Source organism: Lycium ferocissimum, chromosome 8, assembly GCF_029784015.1.
Source record: "Lycium ferocissimum isolate CSIRO_LF1 chromosome 8, AGI_CSIRO_Lferr_CH_V1, whole genome shotgun sequence".
Taxonomy (NCBI): domain Eukaryota; kingdom Viridiplantae; phylum Streptophyta; class Magnoliopsida; order Solanales; family Solanaceae; genus Lycium; species Lycium ferocissimum.
The window spans coordinates 31,440,471-31,459,296 of NC_081349.1; the positions used below are offsets into that span (position 1 = coordinate 31,440,471).

Genomic DNA, 18,826 nt, shown 5'->3' on the forward strand with positions numbered 1-18,826 from the left:
CTAACTTCATTTTTTTTGAGGTTTTAGGGTCATGAAACACAACTTCGTGATTTTTGGAGTGTTCGGTGGGTGTTAGCACACAGTTTTTTAGAATCGGATGCCGGACTCCGATTGGCTTGAAAATTGGCGGATCTATCACTAATGGCCTGGTGATTCATGCTAATTGTTTAGCAATGAATAACTTCAATTTTTTGAGGTTTTAGGGTCATGAAACACGACTTCATGATATTTGGAGTTTTCGGCGCCCATAGTCGTCAAAAGGATAAAAAAAAAAATAGCTTAGACTTTTGCTTCATGTCAAAAACATATGTGATATAGCCCGTGAATGCCACAAAGGGAGAACAAAAGAAAAGCTTAGAGTTTTGCCTCTTTTACGATCAGGAAACACGACTTCATGACATTTGGAGTTTTCGGTGGCGTTAGCACACAGTTTTTTTTTAAATTTGGACGCGAGACTCTGATTGGCTTGAAAGTTGGCGGGTCCATCACTAATAGCCCGATGATCGGTGCTAACTGTTTTGCATTGGCTAACTTCATTTTTTTGAGGTTTTAGGGTCATGAAACACGTCTTCATGATTTTTATAGTTTTCGGGGGGTGTTTTGCACACAGTTTTTTATGAATTCGGACGCTGGATTCCGATTGGCCTTAAAGTTGGCGGGTCCATCAAGAACGGTCCGATGATCGACACTAATTATTTTGCAATGACTAACTTCAATTTTTTTTTAGGTTTTAGGGTCATGAAACACAACTACATGATTTTTTGAGTTTTCGGTGGGTGTTAGCCTACGATTGTCAAAAAGAGAGGAAAATGACTTCGAGTTTTGCCTTGTATTTATAAGCTTGTTATTTGTTGGAATCCATTGCAGACACAGTGTGATTTATTCCTATATAGGACTCTCATGATAGAGTAAAAAATCATGTGATATAGCCCACAATCGCGAAAAGAGGAGAAAAAAAAGAGTAGCATAAGTTTTGCCCCTTTCTCTTAAACACATGTGCTATAGCCCACGATTGTCAAAATGAGGAGGAAAAGAAATAGCTTGAGATTTACCTTGTGTCAAAAATCCATTTGTTATAGCCCATAGTTGTCAAAAAGAAGAAAAAATAGATGGCTTAGAGTTTTGTCTCGTGTCAAAAATACATCTGCTATAGCCCACGAGTGGCACAAAGAGGGAAACAAGGAATAGCTTAGAATTTTGTCTCTTGTAAAAAATGCATGTGCTATAGCCCACGATTGTCAAAAAGAGAAAAAAAAAATAGCTTAGAATTTCGCCTTTGTGTATAAGCTTGTTGTTTGAATCCGTTGCGGACGCATTGTAATTTTTTACTTTATTAGGTACTCTCTTGATAAAGTAAAAAATCATGTGATATAGCCCACAATCGTGAAAAGAGGGGGGAAAAAGGAGTAGCGTAAGTTTTGCCTCTTTGTAAAAAAACACATGTGCTGTAGCCCACGATTATCAAAAAGAGGAAAAAAAGAAATTACTTGACTTTTACCTCATGTCAAAAATCCATGTGTCCATTGTCGTCAAAAAGAGGGAAAAAATAAATAGCTTAGAGTTTTGCCTCGTATAAAAACGCATGTGCTATAGCCCATGATTGTCAAAAAGAGGGTAGCATAGCTTAGAGTTTCTCCTCGTATTTATAAGCTTCTTGTTTTGTTGAATCCATTGTAGACGCAATGTGATTTTTTACTATACTAGGTACTCTCTTTGATGAAAAATCATGTTTTGCCTTTCAAAACACATGTGCTATAGCACACGATTGTCAAAAAGATAGAAGAAAAGAAATAACTTAGATTTTTACCTCATGTCAAAAGTTCATGTGTCATAGCCCATAGTCGTCAAAAAGAGGAAATAATAAATAGCTTAAAGTTTTGCCTTGTGTTTATGTGCTTGTTGCTTTCCTGGAATCCTTGTGACACGTTTTGGTTTTTTTCTTCATAAAGTACTCTCTTAATAAAATAAAAACTCGTGTGTTATAACCCACAATCGTCAAAAAGAGGGTACAAAGGGATAGCTTAGAGTTTTCTTCTTCTAAAAAACGCATGTGCTATAGCTCACGATTGAAAAAATATGGGGAAAAATAGCTTTGTGTTTTGCCTCATTGTTTAAGCTTGTTGTTTTGTCGAAATCCATTGACGCAATGTGATTCTTTATTTTATTATACTCTCTTAATAAAGCAAATATTTATGTGTCATAGCCCGCAATAGTCAAAGGAGGAACAAAAAGGAATAGCTCAAGTTTTGCCTCTTGTCAAAAACGCATTTGCTCTATCCCACGATTGTCAAAAAGAGAAAAAAAGAAATAACATAGAGTTTTGTCTCGTGTCAAAATATCTGTGTTATAGCCCACAATTGCCAAAAAGTGGGACAAAATGAAATAGCTTTGAGTTTTTCCTCGTGTTTATATGCTTGTTGCCTCGTTGGAATCTGCTGCAGACGCAATGTGACGAAGATCATGTGTTATAACTCACAATCATAAAAAAAGAAGGGAAAGATGAATAGTTTAGAGTTTTGCCTCTTTTCCAAAAAATGTGTGTGCTATAGCCCACAATTGTAAAAAAGAGGAAAACAATTACTTATAGTTTTACTTTGGATTTATAAGCTTCTTGTTTAGTTGAATCTGTTGCAGACACAATGTTAGTCTTTTACTTTATTAGGTACTCTCTAAGTAAAGTAAAAAATCATGATATAAAAAATCATGATATACCCCACAATCATGAAAAGAGGGGGGAAATGGAGTAGCATGAGTTTTGCCTTTTGTCAAAAACGCAGGTGCTATAGCCTACGATTGTCCAAAAGAGGAAAAAAAAAATAACTTAAGAGTTTTACCTCGTGTCAAAAATCTAAGTGTTATAGTCCATAGTCGCAAAAAGACGAAAAAAATAAATTGCTAGAGTTTTGCCTCGTCTCAAAAAAGCAAGTGCTAGAGACCACGGATGCAAAGGAATAGTATAGTTTTGCCTCTTTTCGCAAATGCATGTGCTATATAGTCCACGATTGTCAAAAAGTGGTGAAAATAGCTTAAGAGTTTTGCCTCATATTTATAAGCTTGTTTTGTTGGAATTCGTTGCAGATGCAATGTGATTTTTTACTTTATTATTGATAAAGTAAAAAATCACATGATATAGCCCGCAATCGTGAAAAGGGGGGAAGAAAGGAGTACCATCAGTTTTGCCTCTTTTTGAAAATCAACAGTAATATAGCCCACAATTATCAAAAAAAGGAAGAAAAGAAGTAACTTAAAATTTTACTTCATGTCAAAAATTCATCTGTTATAACCCATAGTCGTCAAAAAGAGGAAAAAAATAAAACACATGTGTTATAGCCCATGAATGCCACGACGAGGGAAAAAAGAATTAGCTTAGAGTTTTGCCTCGTGTCAAAAACGCATGTGCTATAAACCACGAATGCCACAGAGAGAAATAAAAAAAGAAACAGCTTATAGGTTTGCCACGTGTTTATGTGCTTGTTGTTTTCCTGGAATCCTTGCGGACATATTTTTGGTTTTTTCTCTTCATTAAGAACTCTCCAAATAAAGTAAAAAATCATGTGATATAGCCTACAATCGTTAAAAGACAAAAAGAGGAATAGCTTAGGGTTTTATCCTCGTCAAAAATGCATGTGCTATATAGCCCACGGATGTCAAAAAGAGGGTAAAATAGCTTCGAGTTTTACCTTGTATTTATAACATTGATTATTTTATTTTATTTTTGGAATCCGTTTCAAATGCAATGTGAAATTTTTACTTTATTAGGTACTCTCTTGATAGAGTAAAAAATCTTGTGCTACCCATGATTGTCAAAGAGAGGAGAAAAGGAAATAACTTAGAGCTTTACCTCGTCGAGAAAATGCATGTGTTTTAGCCCACGATTGTCAAAAAGAAGAAAAAAAAAAATAAGTTTTACCTCGTGTTAAAAATCTATATGTTATAGCCCATAGTCGTCAAAGAGGGGGAAAAAATAGCTTAGAGTTTTGCCTCGTGTAAAAAATGCATGTGCTATAGTCCACGAATGCCACAAAGGGGAAACAAAGGAATAGCTTAGCTTTTGCCTCTTGTAAAAAATGCATGTGCTATATTAAACGATTGTCAAAGAGAAGGGAAAATAGATTAGGATTTTGCCTTGCATATATAAGCTTGTTGTTTACACGATGGTGGTCTATAACACATGATTCTATACACGATGGTAAGCTATAACACATGATTCTTTACTCGAGGCAAAACTCTAAGTTATCCTTTTTCCCCTCTTTTAACTATTGTTATAGTCACAATCATCAATAAGAGGGGAAAAAGGAATAGCTTAGAGTTTTGCTTGTGTCCAGAGTACATGTAATAATTTAAGCTTAGTTGCTTTGCTGGAATCCGAACTCTATGTTAGTTAAACAAAAACATTGCATACGTTACAACCCACAATCGTCAAAGAGAGAGGGAGAAATGGCTTAGTTTTTACCTCATGTCATGGCTTAGTTTTTACCTCATGTCTAGGTGCTTCTTGGGTCGTTGGACTCCGTCGTAGAAGCAATATAAATTTTTCCTATTAAGTACACTCTTAACAAAGTAAAATCAGGTGTCATAACCGAAAATCGTCAAACAGAAGGAAAGGAATGAGTTTTGCCTCATGGCAAGCACACTTGTATTATATTCCACGATTGTCAAAAAGAGGAACAGAAGGAATAGCTTAGAGTTTTGCCTTGTGTTTATGTACATAATGCTTCATTAGAATCTAATGTGGTTTTCTTTGTCCACTTCATTTCCTCAGTTGGAATCCATTGGAGACAACACAATGTGGTTTTTAACTCTCTGTCTGCGACGGATTGCAATGAAACAAGAAGCACATAAACACGAGGCAAAACTCGTCTATAGCTACTAACTACATTGACTGGTATTATAACTCAGTACCCAACTACCTGCAAGTAATTTCTCTAGGATTGCTGGTAAATGGTAATGAACCTGCAATGGAAATCGGAGAACAGCGGTAAAAGGCAGCTACAGCTATCTCAATAAAACTATTCCAAATGAAAAATGTGAAAGGAACTTATATATTTAAGACTACATAAACTACAAATTAAATCCCAGAAAGCCAGAACAAAAGCCCCTATTGAAGAGTTCGGCAGTTCAAAACATGCCATACCCGACATCACATCACATCAAATCTTCAGTTGTTTCAACTTCTCAATTTCCTGAGACTCATGTAGCTTCTCCTCAGTTGCAATCTCGGTCGCTTCCACTGGCCTTGTCGTGCTCCTTGAAACTTCCAAGTCAATAGGCTCCTCTCTCTTAGTCGGTTGAACTTGAGCAAATGGTTGCTCTTCAGAATGGTCATGTGGCAATTCTGCCTTGCCTGATACTGCTTTACAAGTTGGTATTTCATGTACCTGAATTTCAGGTGCCTTTGAAGCTAGTGGTTCTTCGACTTGAACAGGTGGAGCTTTAGAAAAGGTAGGCTCCTTTACTTGAAGTGCTGTATCTAATGTGGGGAGCTCCGCAGCCCGAACAGGGGGTGCAGCATAAACCGGCACTGCCTGCCTTATACAGACAGGTGGAGCCACTCTCATACCTGGAGGCCTTATCATCCTTGCAGACTGAGATGATTGAGGTGGTGGCGGCGCAGAAAAAACAGGAATTGAATTCCGTATGGTCACCGGAGGAGCCATCCGATGGTGCGAGCCAAAATGCCCGACAGGAATATATGGTGCTGCACCAGCAGCAGGGAACTTCTCCGGTCTAAACCTGTGACTATCCATAGAGAAGCTGTCATTTATAATATTATTTATTGTTTGAGCAGTCCTTGGACTCAATGGTGCGTCGCTTCCAGTAGTATCAATGGATCTACTTTGAGAAGAAGGTTTTAGACATAACGGACTGACCGGTCTACTACGAGGAACCGTTCTTGGACATATTAGGGGAAGAAGTTTTGATGTAGTAGATGGAAGCTGCTGTACACTTGATGGTCTTGGATTAGGTGTTGGAAATTTAATTGGGAATGATGCTCTAGCCAACCTTGCCTTCATAATGTACTTTTGTAGTGCACGTGCAACAGTTACATGCTCTTGCTCATCATTTCTTACTCGGTCTGGTCTTGAACTTTCAGACTGCTGTGCCACTGACGCACCCAAAAAAAAAAAAATAAGTCATGCAGATTAGTGCACCTAATTATTGTTGATTGTAAGATACAAATTAAAGCTTATCACTGGTATAAGAAGAGAATATCAATATACTGAATTCTTTTTGATCGGTAGGTGTATATCAGTCTAATTGAAATTTAGAAACTAAAAATATTAATTTGCAAGCACAAATAATCAAGCAATTAGATTGCAGCACTGGAAGTTCTCCTAAAATTTGATAAACCATGCAGCACTGATGATATAAACATTTGTAAACATTCAGGCAAACATCAAATTCTAGCACTTAAATACTTCTCCATCAAGTTCGTCATAAGAAAGTTGGAAATCACTGCACCTCCAAGCTTATCATTTTCAAATGAGTTGGCCAGACGCGAGAGTCACTAAGCTCTGAAAGAAGAGAAATTGCCATATCTGGTTTAATCTTTTTCATTGTTCAATAAGAATTTCAGGCTGCAATATAGTATCACTCACCCTTGAGAGTAGTAATTGACTCGCTCGTCAAGTAAGCTCTAGCAAGCCCCTTTTTTTTTTATAATAGAGCAGAGCTTTGAGCTTGTATTCTCTCACATACACGCACATATGAATATATTGAAGCATAAATATTTTCTCAACTATTGTACCTTTTGTAATCAATGATGATCCTTGCAAGAATTTGTGTAAAAATATACTAAGCAACTACTTAGTTTTTAAATACTAGTTTTCTAGAAATAATATATCATTGAGCTTGATAAATCGAACTGGTTTATTTGCTTGTACTGATTAAAAATTAACGCTATTTAACATTTACCTGAAATCGAGCTCAACCATTACAAATTTATAGTACTTGAGTTTAGCTAGCTAGCTGTGATAACACCAATACATACAGCATTATTGACAAAACAAAAAGGCAAATACATATGTGTGTGTCGCCAGACTGAACCAAGAGGCAGAAATGCGGGTTGGAATGGATGAGCGAAAGGTGACATGCAACGGAGTGGGGAATAGCCCTCGTCTCATGTAAGACAACTAGCTGCACCTCGAGGTGCTGCCGGGAACTGAGGGACCTTTTCAAGCACAGCAAGGTAACTGACAAATAGCACTAGCATATTCATTATGGAAAATTAATGCTCCGAGCCAAATAAAGCTTACCTAAGAAATATGGCTTTCTCAGCGAGCTTTCTATCGTAAAGCCAAAGACGCACTAAGACAAGGTATAACTGTTGAGAAGGGGAAATGATCAATAGAACCTAGTTGGAAAATCAAAAAGTCTGAATTTTCTACAAAAGTTGGCTCGAATATTTGATTTTAGGTGCATTTATCTATTTATCTATCTATATCATAAACTGTTGAATCGGTTTTACTTAGATTTGAAACTTGCACTCCTCCTAGGTTGATAATTTCTCTTACGGGTGGAAGAAATCAAAGAAAATATAGACTAGTAGAGACCCTCAATGTAGTTGTCTATCTAGGGCGATTGATCTACGTCTTTTCCACAGAGGCCTGGAGTTGTGTCTCGATCTCCTATATGTGAAATATAAGGGACTAGTTCCTATGGAGATACCCCTTAGTCTAATTCCACGCCTTATGACGAAAAGAAAGTCGGTGTGGCTTAAAGTGAAGATTCGGGAAAGTAGAAAAAATTCCCTTATGGGGTATTCCGAAGTGAAACTTGGGCAACAAAAAAGGGCCCGATACTTCAACTAGAGAAGCAACCAATTGGTTCAGCAAACCTCGACCAATTGTTACACATTCTCCAGGTCAGAAGGGATCTAGTGCCCAACTACTGACAGGCCAGGATTGGTCGTTATTTGACACCCAACCACTTTTCACCAATTAGAGACGCCCTCTTCAATACATTAGAAGACAATGTCACATAAGCCAAAAAGACTCAGTCATAGGAAATTAGAACACCTATGTGCTGGTATACGAAACCACCTGGATTGGATTAGAGTAAACAATAATCTCTAATCAGGCCTCCCTTTGACTTGAAAGATTTCACACACGGCCACCAGTTTCATAAGAGGATGTATGTTGCCTATTGCTCACGAAAATACCCGACCTATACATAGTCAAGTCATTCGCCTATCTTTGTTATCTCCTTGCCTTCTTTTTTTGAAACATGTTATCTCCTTCAGTGAAAATGGTTTTGGCTAAAAAAGAGGGAGAGAGGAGCCTTATGGTACGTCACTTTTGCATTTATGTTTAAGCTCCCGAGATTCTAGACGCTCTTTTCAGTGGAGACGAATAGTACGTGAATGGCGATCTTCAGCCTATTTCTTGGCAGAAGGAAATGCTACTCACGTATCAAAAAAGAAAGTTGGTGCCTTGTCAAAAAGACTTGGCGTAGAGTAAAGGCCTTTCAGCAAGATATTAGTTTTAAGCTCCTGCGGATGGCTTTTTGTCTAATAATACAACATGGTAATTAATCGAGTGTGCTTTTCTTTTTCCTACTTCCACTTCAGGAAGGGAAGTCCTAAAGGTGGGCATGCTCGATTGAAAGGAGAGAAAAACTTCTTCACTTTCAGCACGGGCGCGGACTCCGCAATCTTCGAGTCGCTGAGGTTTTTTTTTTTCCGCATCTTAAGATCCGCTATCTCTATGATTTGATTCTTCGCGTATCAGACGCATACTTATTTGGTCTCCATTTTACCTAACGTAAGAAAGTGACACATGCTTGGCAGACTTTTTTCAAATTTGACGGTCATGGACGAGGCTAACAGCCATGTACCTGAAAGCACTTTTGCTTTCAACCGCCAAATGGTAAGGCACCTCCCTCTTTTCTCTCGCAATCACAATAGTTGTAAAGTCGAGTGTTTAAGTTAGACTGGGTATAACAGTCGAACTATCAAAAAGATTTGCTACAAAAGAATTAGGAGTTATAACATGGGAAAAATACATAGGTTGGCCCCTAAACTTGTCTGGAAAAGTCATTTACACATAGGTTAGCCCCTAAACTTGTCTGGAAAAGTCATTTACACACCTTAACTTTCCGGGCGACGTATCACCCCCCCTTATGTTTGTTCGAAATGATATATTACACTAATCTCCCATTGTAGCTACCACCATACGCCAACCAACAAGGATTAAAGCCATTGACCTCTAATTTGATGGAACAACTTGCAAGACACCCATGTTTTTTGACAACCAAATATCAATAGAACGGGACTGTGAAGAGTCCCACATCGAGCATAAAAGAAATGGATGGTCTCTTTACATGGCTCAGGCAATCCTCACCTCTATAGATAGCTTTTGGGATTGAGTTAGTCCCAAGATCCATTTCTTTACAGAGAGTACAGTGAGAAAAATAAATAAACAAACTTGAAAATTGATCCGAAAAACGGGAGGTTTTCGCGGAAAAAAAAATTCCAACCAAGTTTTGCTGACGCACAACAAAACTAGAGGAGAAAATCAAACTCAATGGTTCTCCATCAACTCTTTAAAATTGAACAAACAAGATAACACCAACACATCCAGCATCATTGACAAAATAAAAAGGCGAATGCATCTGTGTTTGTCGCCCAACCAAACCAAGAGGCATATTTGTGAACCACACATGTCAACTACCCCCCCCCCCCTCCACACACACCAACAAAAAAAAATAATAATACCACCCACAAGGAGCTAGTCCACCAAATGAGGCCCTGACTTACAACAATGCAAAAAGATAGGGGGGGGGGGGGGGGGGGAAGGTAAAGGGGTGCGGAGGCAGAGGCACATATGTACTTTGACAATTTTGAAGTGAAATATCCAAGCAGCATTTGATGTATCATTCTACCAGTCATTGGTCATTTACCATCTGTGCAAACTGTTGTTCAAATCAATAGCAATCTTCAACAGCTATTATGCATCATGACTCAAAATACAGTATTATGAACCACAGGAACTTTTAATAGAAACTCCACAAGCCCCACTAGCACATGCACGCATAGACACAGTGCAGCTTTAAGACAACTTCTTCATAAAGAAACAAGGTTCCCAAACAACTGATGCAGTAAATATCAATTGGTTCATAAACATCGGAATCACTTACATAATTTCAGAGACGACCAAGCTGCCATAGCTGCATTCTTTTCAGCTTGCTTCTTATTCTTCGCTGGTTCACCAGTAAATGTGACGCCTGCCAATTCTACTGTGCAGGTAAAGACAGGAAGGTGTCCTAGACCAGATCTAAATGTTGTATATGCTGGCAATGATGCTCCTACTCTTTGAGAAACTTCCTGTAAAAGATTCTTATATACCCCCGTCTCATCCTACAAAATCATGGTCATACAGAAATTAGAAACCAAAATTCCAATCAGAAGCAACCACAAAGCCTTATTCTTTCACAACTAAGTCCAAGCACCATATATTAATTTATTAAAACAATCAGGTACCGCATAAAATCCACGCAGCTCACAATTTATGGTGACAACATTGGGCTCACTTGCACCAGTGCTATCATTTTTTACTGGAATAATTTCTATAATATTGGTCGGAGAAATTTAGATTTATTTTAATTTTAAGTTTACTTAGATACAGAAATGATGATGCAACTTTACATATTGAGTCTAATTACCTAGAGAACCATCAGAAATTGGCAATGTCCTCTAGAAGTTCTGGACTTCAGACCTGACCATCTAAAATTAGAACCCTAACAAACAGAAGCATCACCTTCAGACCACTATGGTAGCTTGGCTGGCGTAAGGGTTTTGAACAGTCTTAATGAATGTAATGTAATGCTCAGTCTAAGAATTTTGGGTACATGGCTTCTATGTTGCCCACCTAATAGTGGTGTTTCAGTTTATTCCCTTTGTACAGTACGAAAACCTAAGGTTTTTAATGCCTGAAAAGCAAGGGAAACCAGTCAGAAGAGGACTCCAGGAATGCCACAACAGTTGCATTCTACACTTACTAAAGGACATCACAAGAAAATCACCATTCCATAGATTTGTAACTTCCATAAAAGCATACCTAAAATTATTAGTTATTGTTTTCAGCTAACACCTACCTTAGCTGGTACTATCTGAACCGCTAGTTATTCTTTTTGCAACTAACAGCCACATAACAGGGAGCTCTTGCTCCTGAACTATCACAAGTTCGAGAAATTCATCATACTTGAACTACTATACAATAGCTATCAAACTACTGCAGCAATTTGGGACCAAATATGTTTTTTTTTTTTTTTTGTTTTTTTAGAGAAGGTAACATGTGGGACCAAATATGTTTTGCAAAGCTCACATAGACGGAAAATTCCTATAAATCAAACTAGGAAAAACAAGAAAATGGAAACATCTGTATAAGGAAAAATTGGAAATAAACTAAAGTATCCTAATAATAATCGCGACTTCACACAACTACACTTCTTTGATAGTCTTAGTATAGATGACTAATATTTATTATTTATCTATAACAGACGTGTCTGGGCCAGTTTATGCGCACAAATAATCCACCGGGTCCTGCTACCTAGCCCCGGGTAACTTTGCACACCATGAGTGTAGAAAACCAATCGTCACTGACACTTACAAAAATCACAAATGCAAATACATTTAAGCTAAATGTCATAACATAGAAGATAAAAAGATATTCATATACAAACAGCCAATTTCAAATGGAAAAGTGTAATTATGAAACCCTAAATTGCTAAAATCGGGAAAATAATATCAGAGTTCTAGCTGCAAGCGAGTTGGAAAGACCACGATTAGCAAATATTTATTTATTTTTCTATAATGGAGAAGTCCGGGCTAGTTTATAAGCACATGACATAATCCACCGGGTACCTGCTACCTAGCCAAGTAACTTTGCACCAAGAGTGTAGAAAACCAATAATCACAAATGTATATATACGTTTAAGCTAAATACCTTAACATAGAACATAAAAAAGATATTCATTTAAAAAAAAAAAAGGCAATCTCAAAAGAGCGTAATTAGGAAAGCTAATAGAAATGATGGAAAAAAGACCCTAAACATTCACTAAGATCGAAAAAGTACCAGGAACATAAAAAAGATATTCATTTAAAAAAAAAAAGGGCAATCTCAAAAGAGCGTAATTAGGAAAGCTAATAAAAATGATGGAAAAAAGACCCTAAACATTCACTAAGATCGAGAAGTACCAGAATTCTAGCAGCAAGCGAGTTGGAATGACCACGATTAGCAATATTTAGTTCTTTTTCTATAATGAAAATGTCCAGCTAGTTTAAGCACATGGCTAAATTAACACAAATACTTATATACATTTAAGCTAAATGCCGTAATATAGAGAACGCAATCTCAAAAGGCAAAGCATAATTAAAACAGCTAACAGAAATGACTCATTAAACCCTAACAACTCACTAAAATCGGAAAAAATAACTGAATTCTAGCAGCAAACGAGTTGGAAGGACCAATAATCACAAATGCATTTATACATTTAAGCTAAATGCCATAGCATAGAACATAAAAGATATTCACTTGAAAAAGGCAATCGCAAAAGGAAAGCTTAATTAAGAAAGCCTCCCTCCGTCCCAATTTATGTGATACAGTTTGAATTTCGAGAGTCAAACTTCTTTATTTTGACTGTGAATTTCAACATACAATCTTTAAGTTTTTTGAAAAATAATTTACATATTTAGAAACTACATAGAAAGTACTATAAGTCACAATAATTAACAATTTAAAATATTTAAAGGGCATATGAATAAATCGCGATCAAAGATTTTCTTGTTTGACTCTCGAAATTCAAACTGTATCACATAAATTGAGACAGAGTGAGTAATAGAAATGATGACACATAAAACCCTAAAACTCGCAAAAATCGAAAAAAAAATTACAAGAATTCTAGCAGCAAGCAAGTAGGATGGACCGCAATTCGCAAGTGCATTCAACGCAACCAATAATCACAAATGCATATATATACATTTAAGCTAAATGCCATAACATAGAACATAAAAGAGATATTCATCAGGAGGAAAAAGAAAAAAAAGGCAATCTCAAACGGAAAGCATAACTAACAAAGCTAATAGAAATGACTAATAAAACCCTAAAACTCGGGAAAAATCGGAAAAAATTACCAGAACTATAGCAGCAAGCAAGTTGGAAGGACCACAATTAGCAATATTCATTTCCGTAACTAACACACACTAATGCATATCTACATTTAAGCTAAATGCCATAACATAGAAACATAATTTCAAAAGGAAAGAAACTTTAACAAAGCTAATAGAAATCACTCATAAAACCCTAACAACTCGCTAAAATCGGAAAAAATACCAGAACTCTAGCATATAATAAGCTAAATGCATATAATCACAAATGCATATATAAAACTAATAAAAAGCACAATTAACAAAGCTGATAGAAATGACTGATAAAACCCTGAAACTCACGAAAAATCATCAAAAATTACAATAATTCCAGCAACAAGAGAGTTAGAAGGACTGTGATCCGCAAGCGCATTTAACGCAACCTCAGCAGCAGAATGCTCAGCTTGACGAACGGTAGAACAGTAATTTGGACTCTCAAATACTTAGCCGTTAAAATTAACCGAAGCTTTAAACCTAGGCGCGTGATCCAGACCTTCTCTTATACACGTATACGAAGACAAATTGAAACAACCCCTTTGCGCTAACTCTTGTAACTGGTTTTTATACATTTCTAGAAGGTTCCAAAAAAAGCACTTCGATTTTTATTTTATTTTTTTGAATCTCGAAAAGTGAAAACTATCCCATAAAATGTGACAGATAGAAATGAGGGGGAAAACCCTAAAATTTGCTAAAATCGGAAAAAATTACCAAAATTCTAGCAGCTAACGAGTTAGAAGGACCCCAGTTAGCGGGTGCAGTCAACACAACTACTAAATACACATTTAAGCTAAATGCCGTAACACAGAAAAGGCAATCATAAAAGGCAAAGCATAATTAACAAAGCTAATCGAAATGACTCATAAAACCCTAACAACTCACTAATAATCACAAATGCATATATATACATTTAAGCTAAATGCATATAATCACGATTGCATATATACATTTTTTTAACATAAAAAGTACAATAAGTCACAATAATTAACAACTTAAATATAATTCATAAAACCCTAAAACTCGCGAAAAATCCTAAAAAATTACCAGAATTCTGGCAGCAAGAGGGTTAGAAGGACAGCGATTCGCAAGCGCATTTAACGCAAACTCACATATATATGTATATATACACACTTAAGCCAAATAAGCACAAATACATACATACATTTAAGAAAGCTAATAGAAATGACTCATAAAACCCTAAAACTCGCAAAAAATCATCAAAAATTACCAAAATTCTAGCAGCAAGGGAGTTAGAAGGACTGCGATTCGCAAGCGCGTTTAACACCACCTCAGCAGCAGAATGCTCAGCTTGACGAAGGGTAGAACAGCAATTTGGATTCTCAAATACTTCACCATTGAAATTAACCGTAGCTTTAAACCTAGGCGTGTGATCTGGACCTTCTCTTATACAAGTATATGAAGGCAAGTTGAAACAACTTCTTTGTGCTAACTCTTGTAACTGGTTTTTATACATTACTAGAAGGTTCTAGAAGAAACTTTGAATTTCAAAGAGTAAAATACACGCGCCATAACATCGAAACAGCAATCTCAAAAGCAAAAGAGTAATTTAAAAAAAAAAAAAAAAAAAAAAAAAAAAGGCCAATAAAAATGACTCACAAAACCCTAAAACTCGCAAAAAATCATCAAAAACACCAGAATTCTAGCAGCAAGCGAATAATCACAAATGCATATATATACTTAAAAGGCAAAGCATAATCAACAAAGCTAATAAAAACGACTCAAAAAAACCCTAAAACCCGCGAAAAATCGTTAAAAATTACCAAAATTCTATCAGCAAGCGAATAATCACAAATGCATATATATCATACACTTAAAAGGCAGAGCATAATCAACAAAAACACCCTAAAAACTCGCGAAAAATCCAAAAAATTACCAAAATTCTAGCAGCGAGCGAATAATCACAATGCATATATACACGTAAACGGCAAAGCATGATCAACAAAACTAATAAAAATTACTCAAAAAAACCCTAAAAACTGGCGAAAAATCCAAAAAATTACCAAAATTCTAGCAGCAAGCGAATAATCACAAATGCATATATATATCATACACTTAAAAGGCAAAGCATAATCAACAAAGCTAATAAAAATGACTCAAAAAAACCCTAAAACTGGCGAAAAATCCAAAAAATTACCGAAATTCTAGCAGCAAGCGAATAATCACAAATGCATATATATACAAAACTAATAAAATTGATTCATAAAACCCTAAAACTCGCAAAAAAAATCGTTAAAAATTACCAAAATTCTAGCAGCAAGCGAATTAGAAGGACCGCGATTCGCAAGCGAATTTAACGCCACCTCAGCAGCAGAATGCTCAGCTTGTCGAAGGGTAGAACAGTAATTTGGACTCTCAAATACTTCACCATTGAAATTAACCGTAGCTTTAAACCTAGGCGCGTGATCCGGACCTTCTCTTATACAAGTATATGAAGGCAAATTGAAACAACTCCTTTGTGCTAACTCTTGTAACTGGTTTTTATACATTTCAAGAAACTTCTAGAAGAAACTTCGAATTTCAAAAGAGTAAATTACACGCGCCGGTTAGTTCATCGGAGCTCCGTTTACTCTCGCCGTTATCGACATGGAGTCCGATCGTCGACGGAGTTAACGGAGAATTTGCTAGGGTTTTGTAATATATATATATACAGTGTTAGTGTATGTAATGATTTTTTTTTTCTTAGAGAGAGAAAGTTAAATATCACAGTTTTCACTTCTAGATAGAGAGAGAAGAAGGATTTTTCATTTCAAGAGAGATAAATTTAAATGAAGTGCTTTTTGTTCGCATTCGAGTATTAATTCTCTGCATGCGTCCACACAACAAGTCACGTAAAATCTCTGCTATTTTAGAGTCGCTCATGTATATAAAGGATCATATGAAGTCATATATCTCTATTTATTTTTGCAAAGAAAATTAGTTTCCTCACCTAAGATAAATGGAAAAAAAAGTCAGATTTGTTCTTATATTCTCACAAATAAGCTTATATTAAAAGGGGGAATCGAGTAATTTCTATTGAAATCGGGTATTTTAGGTCAATTTGGGAATTCAATAGATTGAAGGGTAATTTTGTTAACTTTTATAATGGTCGGCGGGGGTATAAATAGTCAGATAGTATAACGTGGGACAAACTTAACTAATAAATGAAACTCGAGGGATATTTTTGACCGTTTACCCTACTTTTTAAATAATATTTCTCTTCGTCATCTAACTTTCCAACCATATTTGCTCTTGTAATCTAAGAAATATAATATATATCTATTTATTCCTACTCTATTAAATCTTCATATCTTATCTTAATTTTCCTATGTGGCTCATACAGTGGCTTTATTTTCTATTAATTCTACTCACATATTTAAACTCTTTTAATCCGCCCGTCCGAGTGACCCATCAACTCACGATTAACAATATTTATTTATATATTACTAACTGTTAGTGTATCTAATGATTTTCTAGAGAGAGAGGAGAGATTCTGAACCTTTTTTCTTCGAGAGAGAATTAAAATGAAGCCTTTTTAGCATAGTACTTTTTGTTTGCATTCATTCCATGAGCCCACACAACATAGATCTTGACATAGATTTGTCACTAAAGTACTCTATACTGTTACTAAGTTTTCATTTCGTCTCCATCCGAACAAATAAACACTAATCCACCTAAAATAAGATAAAAGACTTTTTTCAATTATTGTATGTATAACACTCCTTTTTCGTATAAATGCTGGCGAAAAAGGACCTTCATCTAACGATTAACTCGAAAGTTATGAATTATTGATTTAAGATAATTCAAGATTAACTGTCTATGGATCATTTGCGGTATTCTAAAGGAGGTTCATTGCGAAACTTGTCTTTGACAAATTTCATATAGTAATTAGAGGGAAAGTCAGGACATATAAATATAAGTTCATAATTCTCCGGATGGGACAAAACCATAAGGCTCGAAAAGTTAATCAACGTGGACAATACTTTAACGGTTGAACCTGAACAAATATATGATGGTATAAAAAGGATTACTTTTGTTTTTTCCTACTTAGGGGAATGGTAGTATAATAAATAACTCACATGTCGTGCTTAATTTGTTAGCTTAACACCTTATAATAAATGAACTGCAGAAAAGGTTGAAATGGGACTGCCCTACTTTGAATGCAACCAACTTATGTTTTTTCTTCTCTTTTATATATATATATATATATATATATATATATATATATATATATATATATATATATATATATATTCTTCACATTTTTTTCTGTTTCATAAATTTAATAGATATATGCTAGCAATATTATCAATGTAATTTATCGGTTATAAACTTATAATGTAGGTTATAACAACTATCAAATTCAGTAAACGTCAAAAGAAGTATTTTTTTTTTTTACATAATTAATATCTTTGGGAATTTTTTTAAATCAATTCATGCTTATTATAGGCAATTACATGTAGTTAATTTCAAATAATATGCTAGTGTAACATTTTTATATTATCTATATCTAGTATAATAATTAAATTCTACGTTTCGTCTTAATTGGGGTGGGTGTTTGAGGGGCCAAAAGTTGACCACATGTTTCACATGTGTAGTATCAAAAACAAACATATGATGTGTATATCAATTCAAATGGTCTAAGTCGACTTTGAGTTTAAAAGGTAATTTGATTAGTGGTCAATATCCACATGAGGGCAGCATATTCACTTACCTTTGAATGGTATTAGTAGATAGTTCTATATATATATATATATATATATATAAAAAAAAACTAAAAAAAAAAGGTTAATGCATATGCAGTGAACTTGTCCTTTTTTTCCATTTCAAGACCTCAACTAATGTCTTATTCCTATCAACTCCCCGAACTCGTCCCCAAGTGTGTACTATCAAACACAATCCGACTTACATAGTATTATATCTTCAATGTAGCAACATGCTAATATATATTCTAATTTAATTATGTCATTTTTTAGCTAAGATTAGCGAAGAATTGAGAGGAAAAAAAAGAGAAAAGTTCTTAATTAATTTCATGTCGAAAAAAGTAGAACCGAAAAAAAACCCACACATCCATGACCTAAAGAATAGCTTACCACACATCTAAAATATTAATTTACCTTCATTACCACAATTTATTTTTTGCTTCTAATAAAAATCATATTTAGAGGGTTTGATAGACACACTTAAGGATGAGTTCAGGGGTTAAATAGGAACAACAGTTAGTTGAGGTGCCAAAATAAAAAAAGGGACAAATTGAGGGGGCTGCATATGCATTAAGCCTAAAAAAAAAAAATCAATATTTAGCACTTGGTTTTCTAAAAGTACCTAACTTTATCTAAATAAAGAAAATTGTAGAAGAGCCAACACAATTCTCAATTACTTTTTTTTTTTTTTCCTTTTTTGGCCCTTTCCCAATCCAAGCAACTCAAAAGTGTTTTTTCCTCCCAATACCATTTGACTTTTCCTCAAACGACCAGCAAAATAACGAGTATATAATATACCTCAAACTTGGTAAACATCAAAATAACAAGTATATAATATACCTCAAATAGGCTTAATGCATATGCGGTCTCCTAAACTTTTTTTTTTTTTTTTTCCATTTTGACACCTCAACTAAGTGTTGTTCCTATTGAATCCCTAAACTCGTCCTCAAATGTGTTTATCACACATCATCTCGACTTAGAAAGA

At 35.3% G+C, this 18,826-nt stretch overlaps 1 protein-coding gene and 1 long non-coding RNA gene across 3 annotated transcripts; one reads left to right on the forward strand and one right to left on the reverse strand.

Moving 5' to 3' along the window:
- Positions 1-4,971: 4,971 nt before the first annotated feature.
- Positions 4,972-15,909, reverse strand: LOC132068015 (double-stranded RNA-binding protein 2-like). Of its 2 annotated transcripts, none has more exons than XM_059461472.1 (3): positions 15,403-15,909; positions 10,138-10,357; positions 4,972-6,106 (listed from the first exon to the last, which is right to left on the reverse strand). In XM_059461472.1, the coding sequence occupies exons 1-3, from the start codon at positions 15,646-15,648 to the stop codon at positions 5,151-5,153; spliced, it is 1,422 nt and encodes a 473-aa protein (XP_059317455.1). In that variant the 5' UTR covers positions 15,649-15,909; the 3' UTR covers positions 4,972-5,150. The 2 variants fall into 2 exon arrangements, with proteins under 2 accessions (XP_059317455.1, XP_059317456.1); XM_059461473.1 differs by lacking the exon at positions 15,403-15,909 and adding an exon at positions 14,370-14,653.
- LOC132068016 (uncharacterized) lies at positions 8,656-9,445 on the forward strand. Its single transcript, XR_009417304.1, has 2 exons — positions 8,656-9,007; positions 9,049-9,445. It is a non-coding gene; the product is annotated as an uncharacterized LOC132068016 (long non-coding RNA).
- Positions 15,910-18,826: the final 2,917 nt, after the last annotated feature.

Coding starts and splice junctions, on each gene's coding strand:
- LOC132068015 (XM_059461472.1), bottom strand. CDS start 15,648: ATGTATAAAAACCAGTTACAAGAGTTAGCACAAAGGAGTTGTTTCAAT. Junction 10,358..15,402: donor CGCTTGCTGCTAGAATTTTG/GTAATTTTTAAC, acceptor ATGATTTTGTAG/GATGAGACGGGGGTATATAA. Junction 6,107..10,137: donor TTGGTCGTCTCTGAAATTAT/GTAAGTGATTCC, acceptor TGGGTGCGTCAG/TGGCACAGCAGTCTGAAAGT.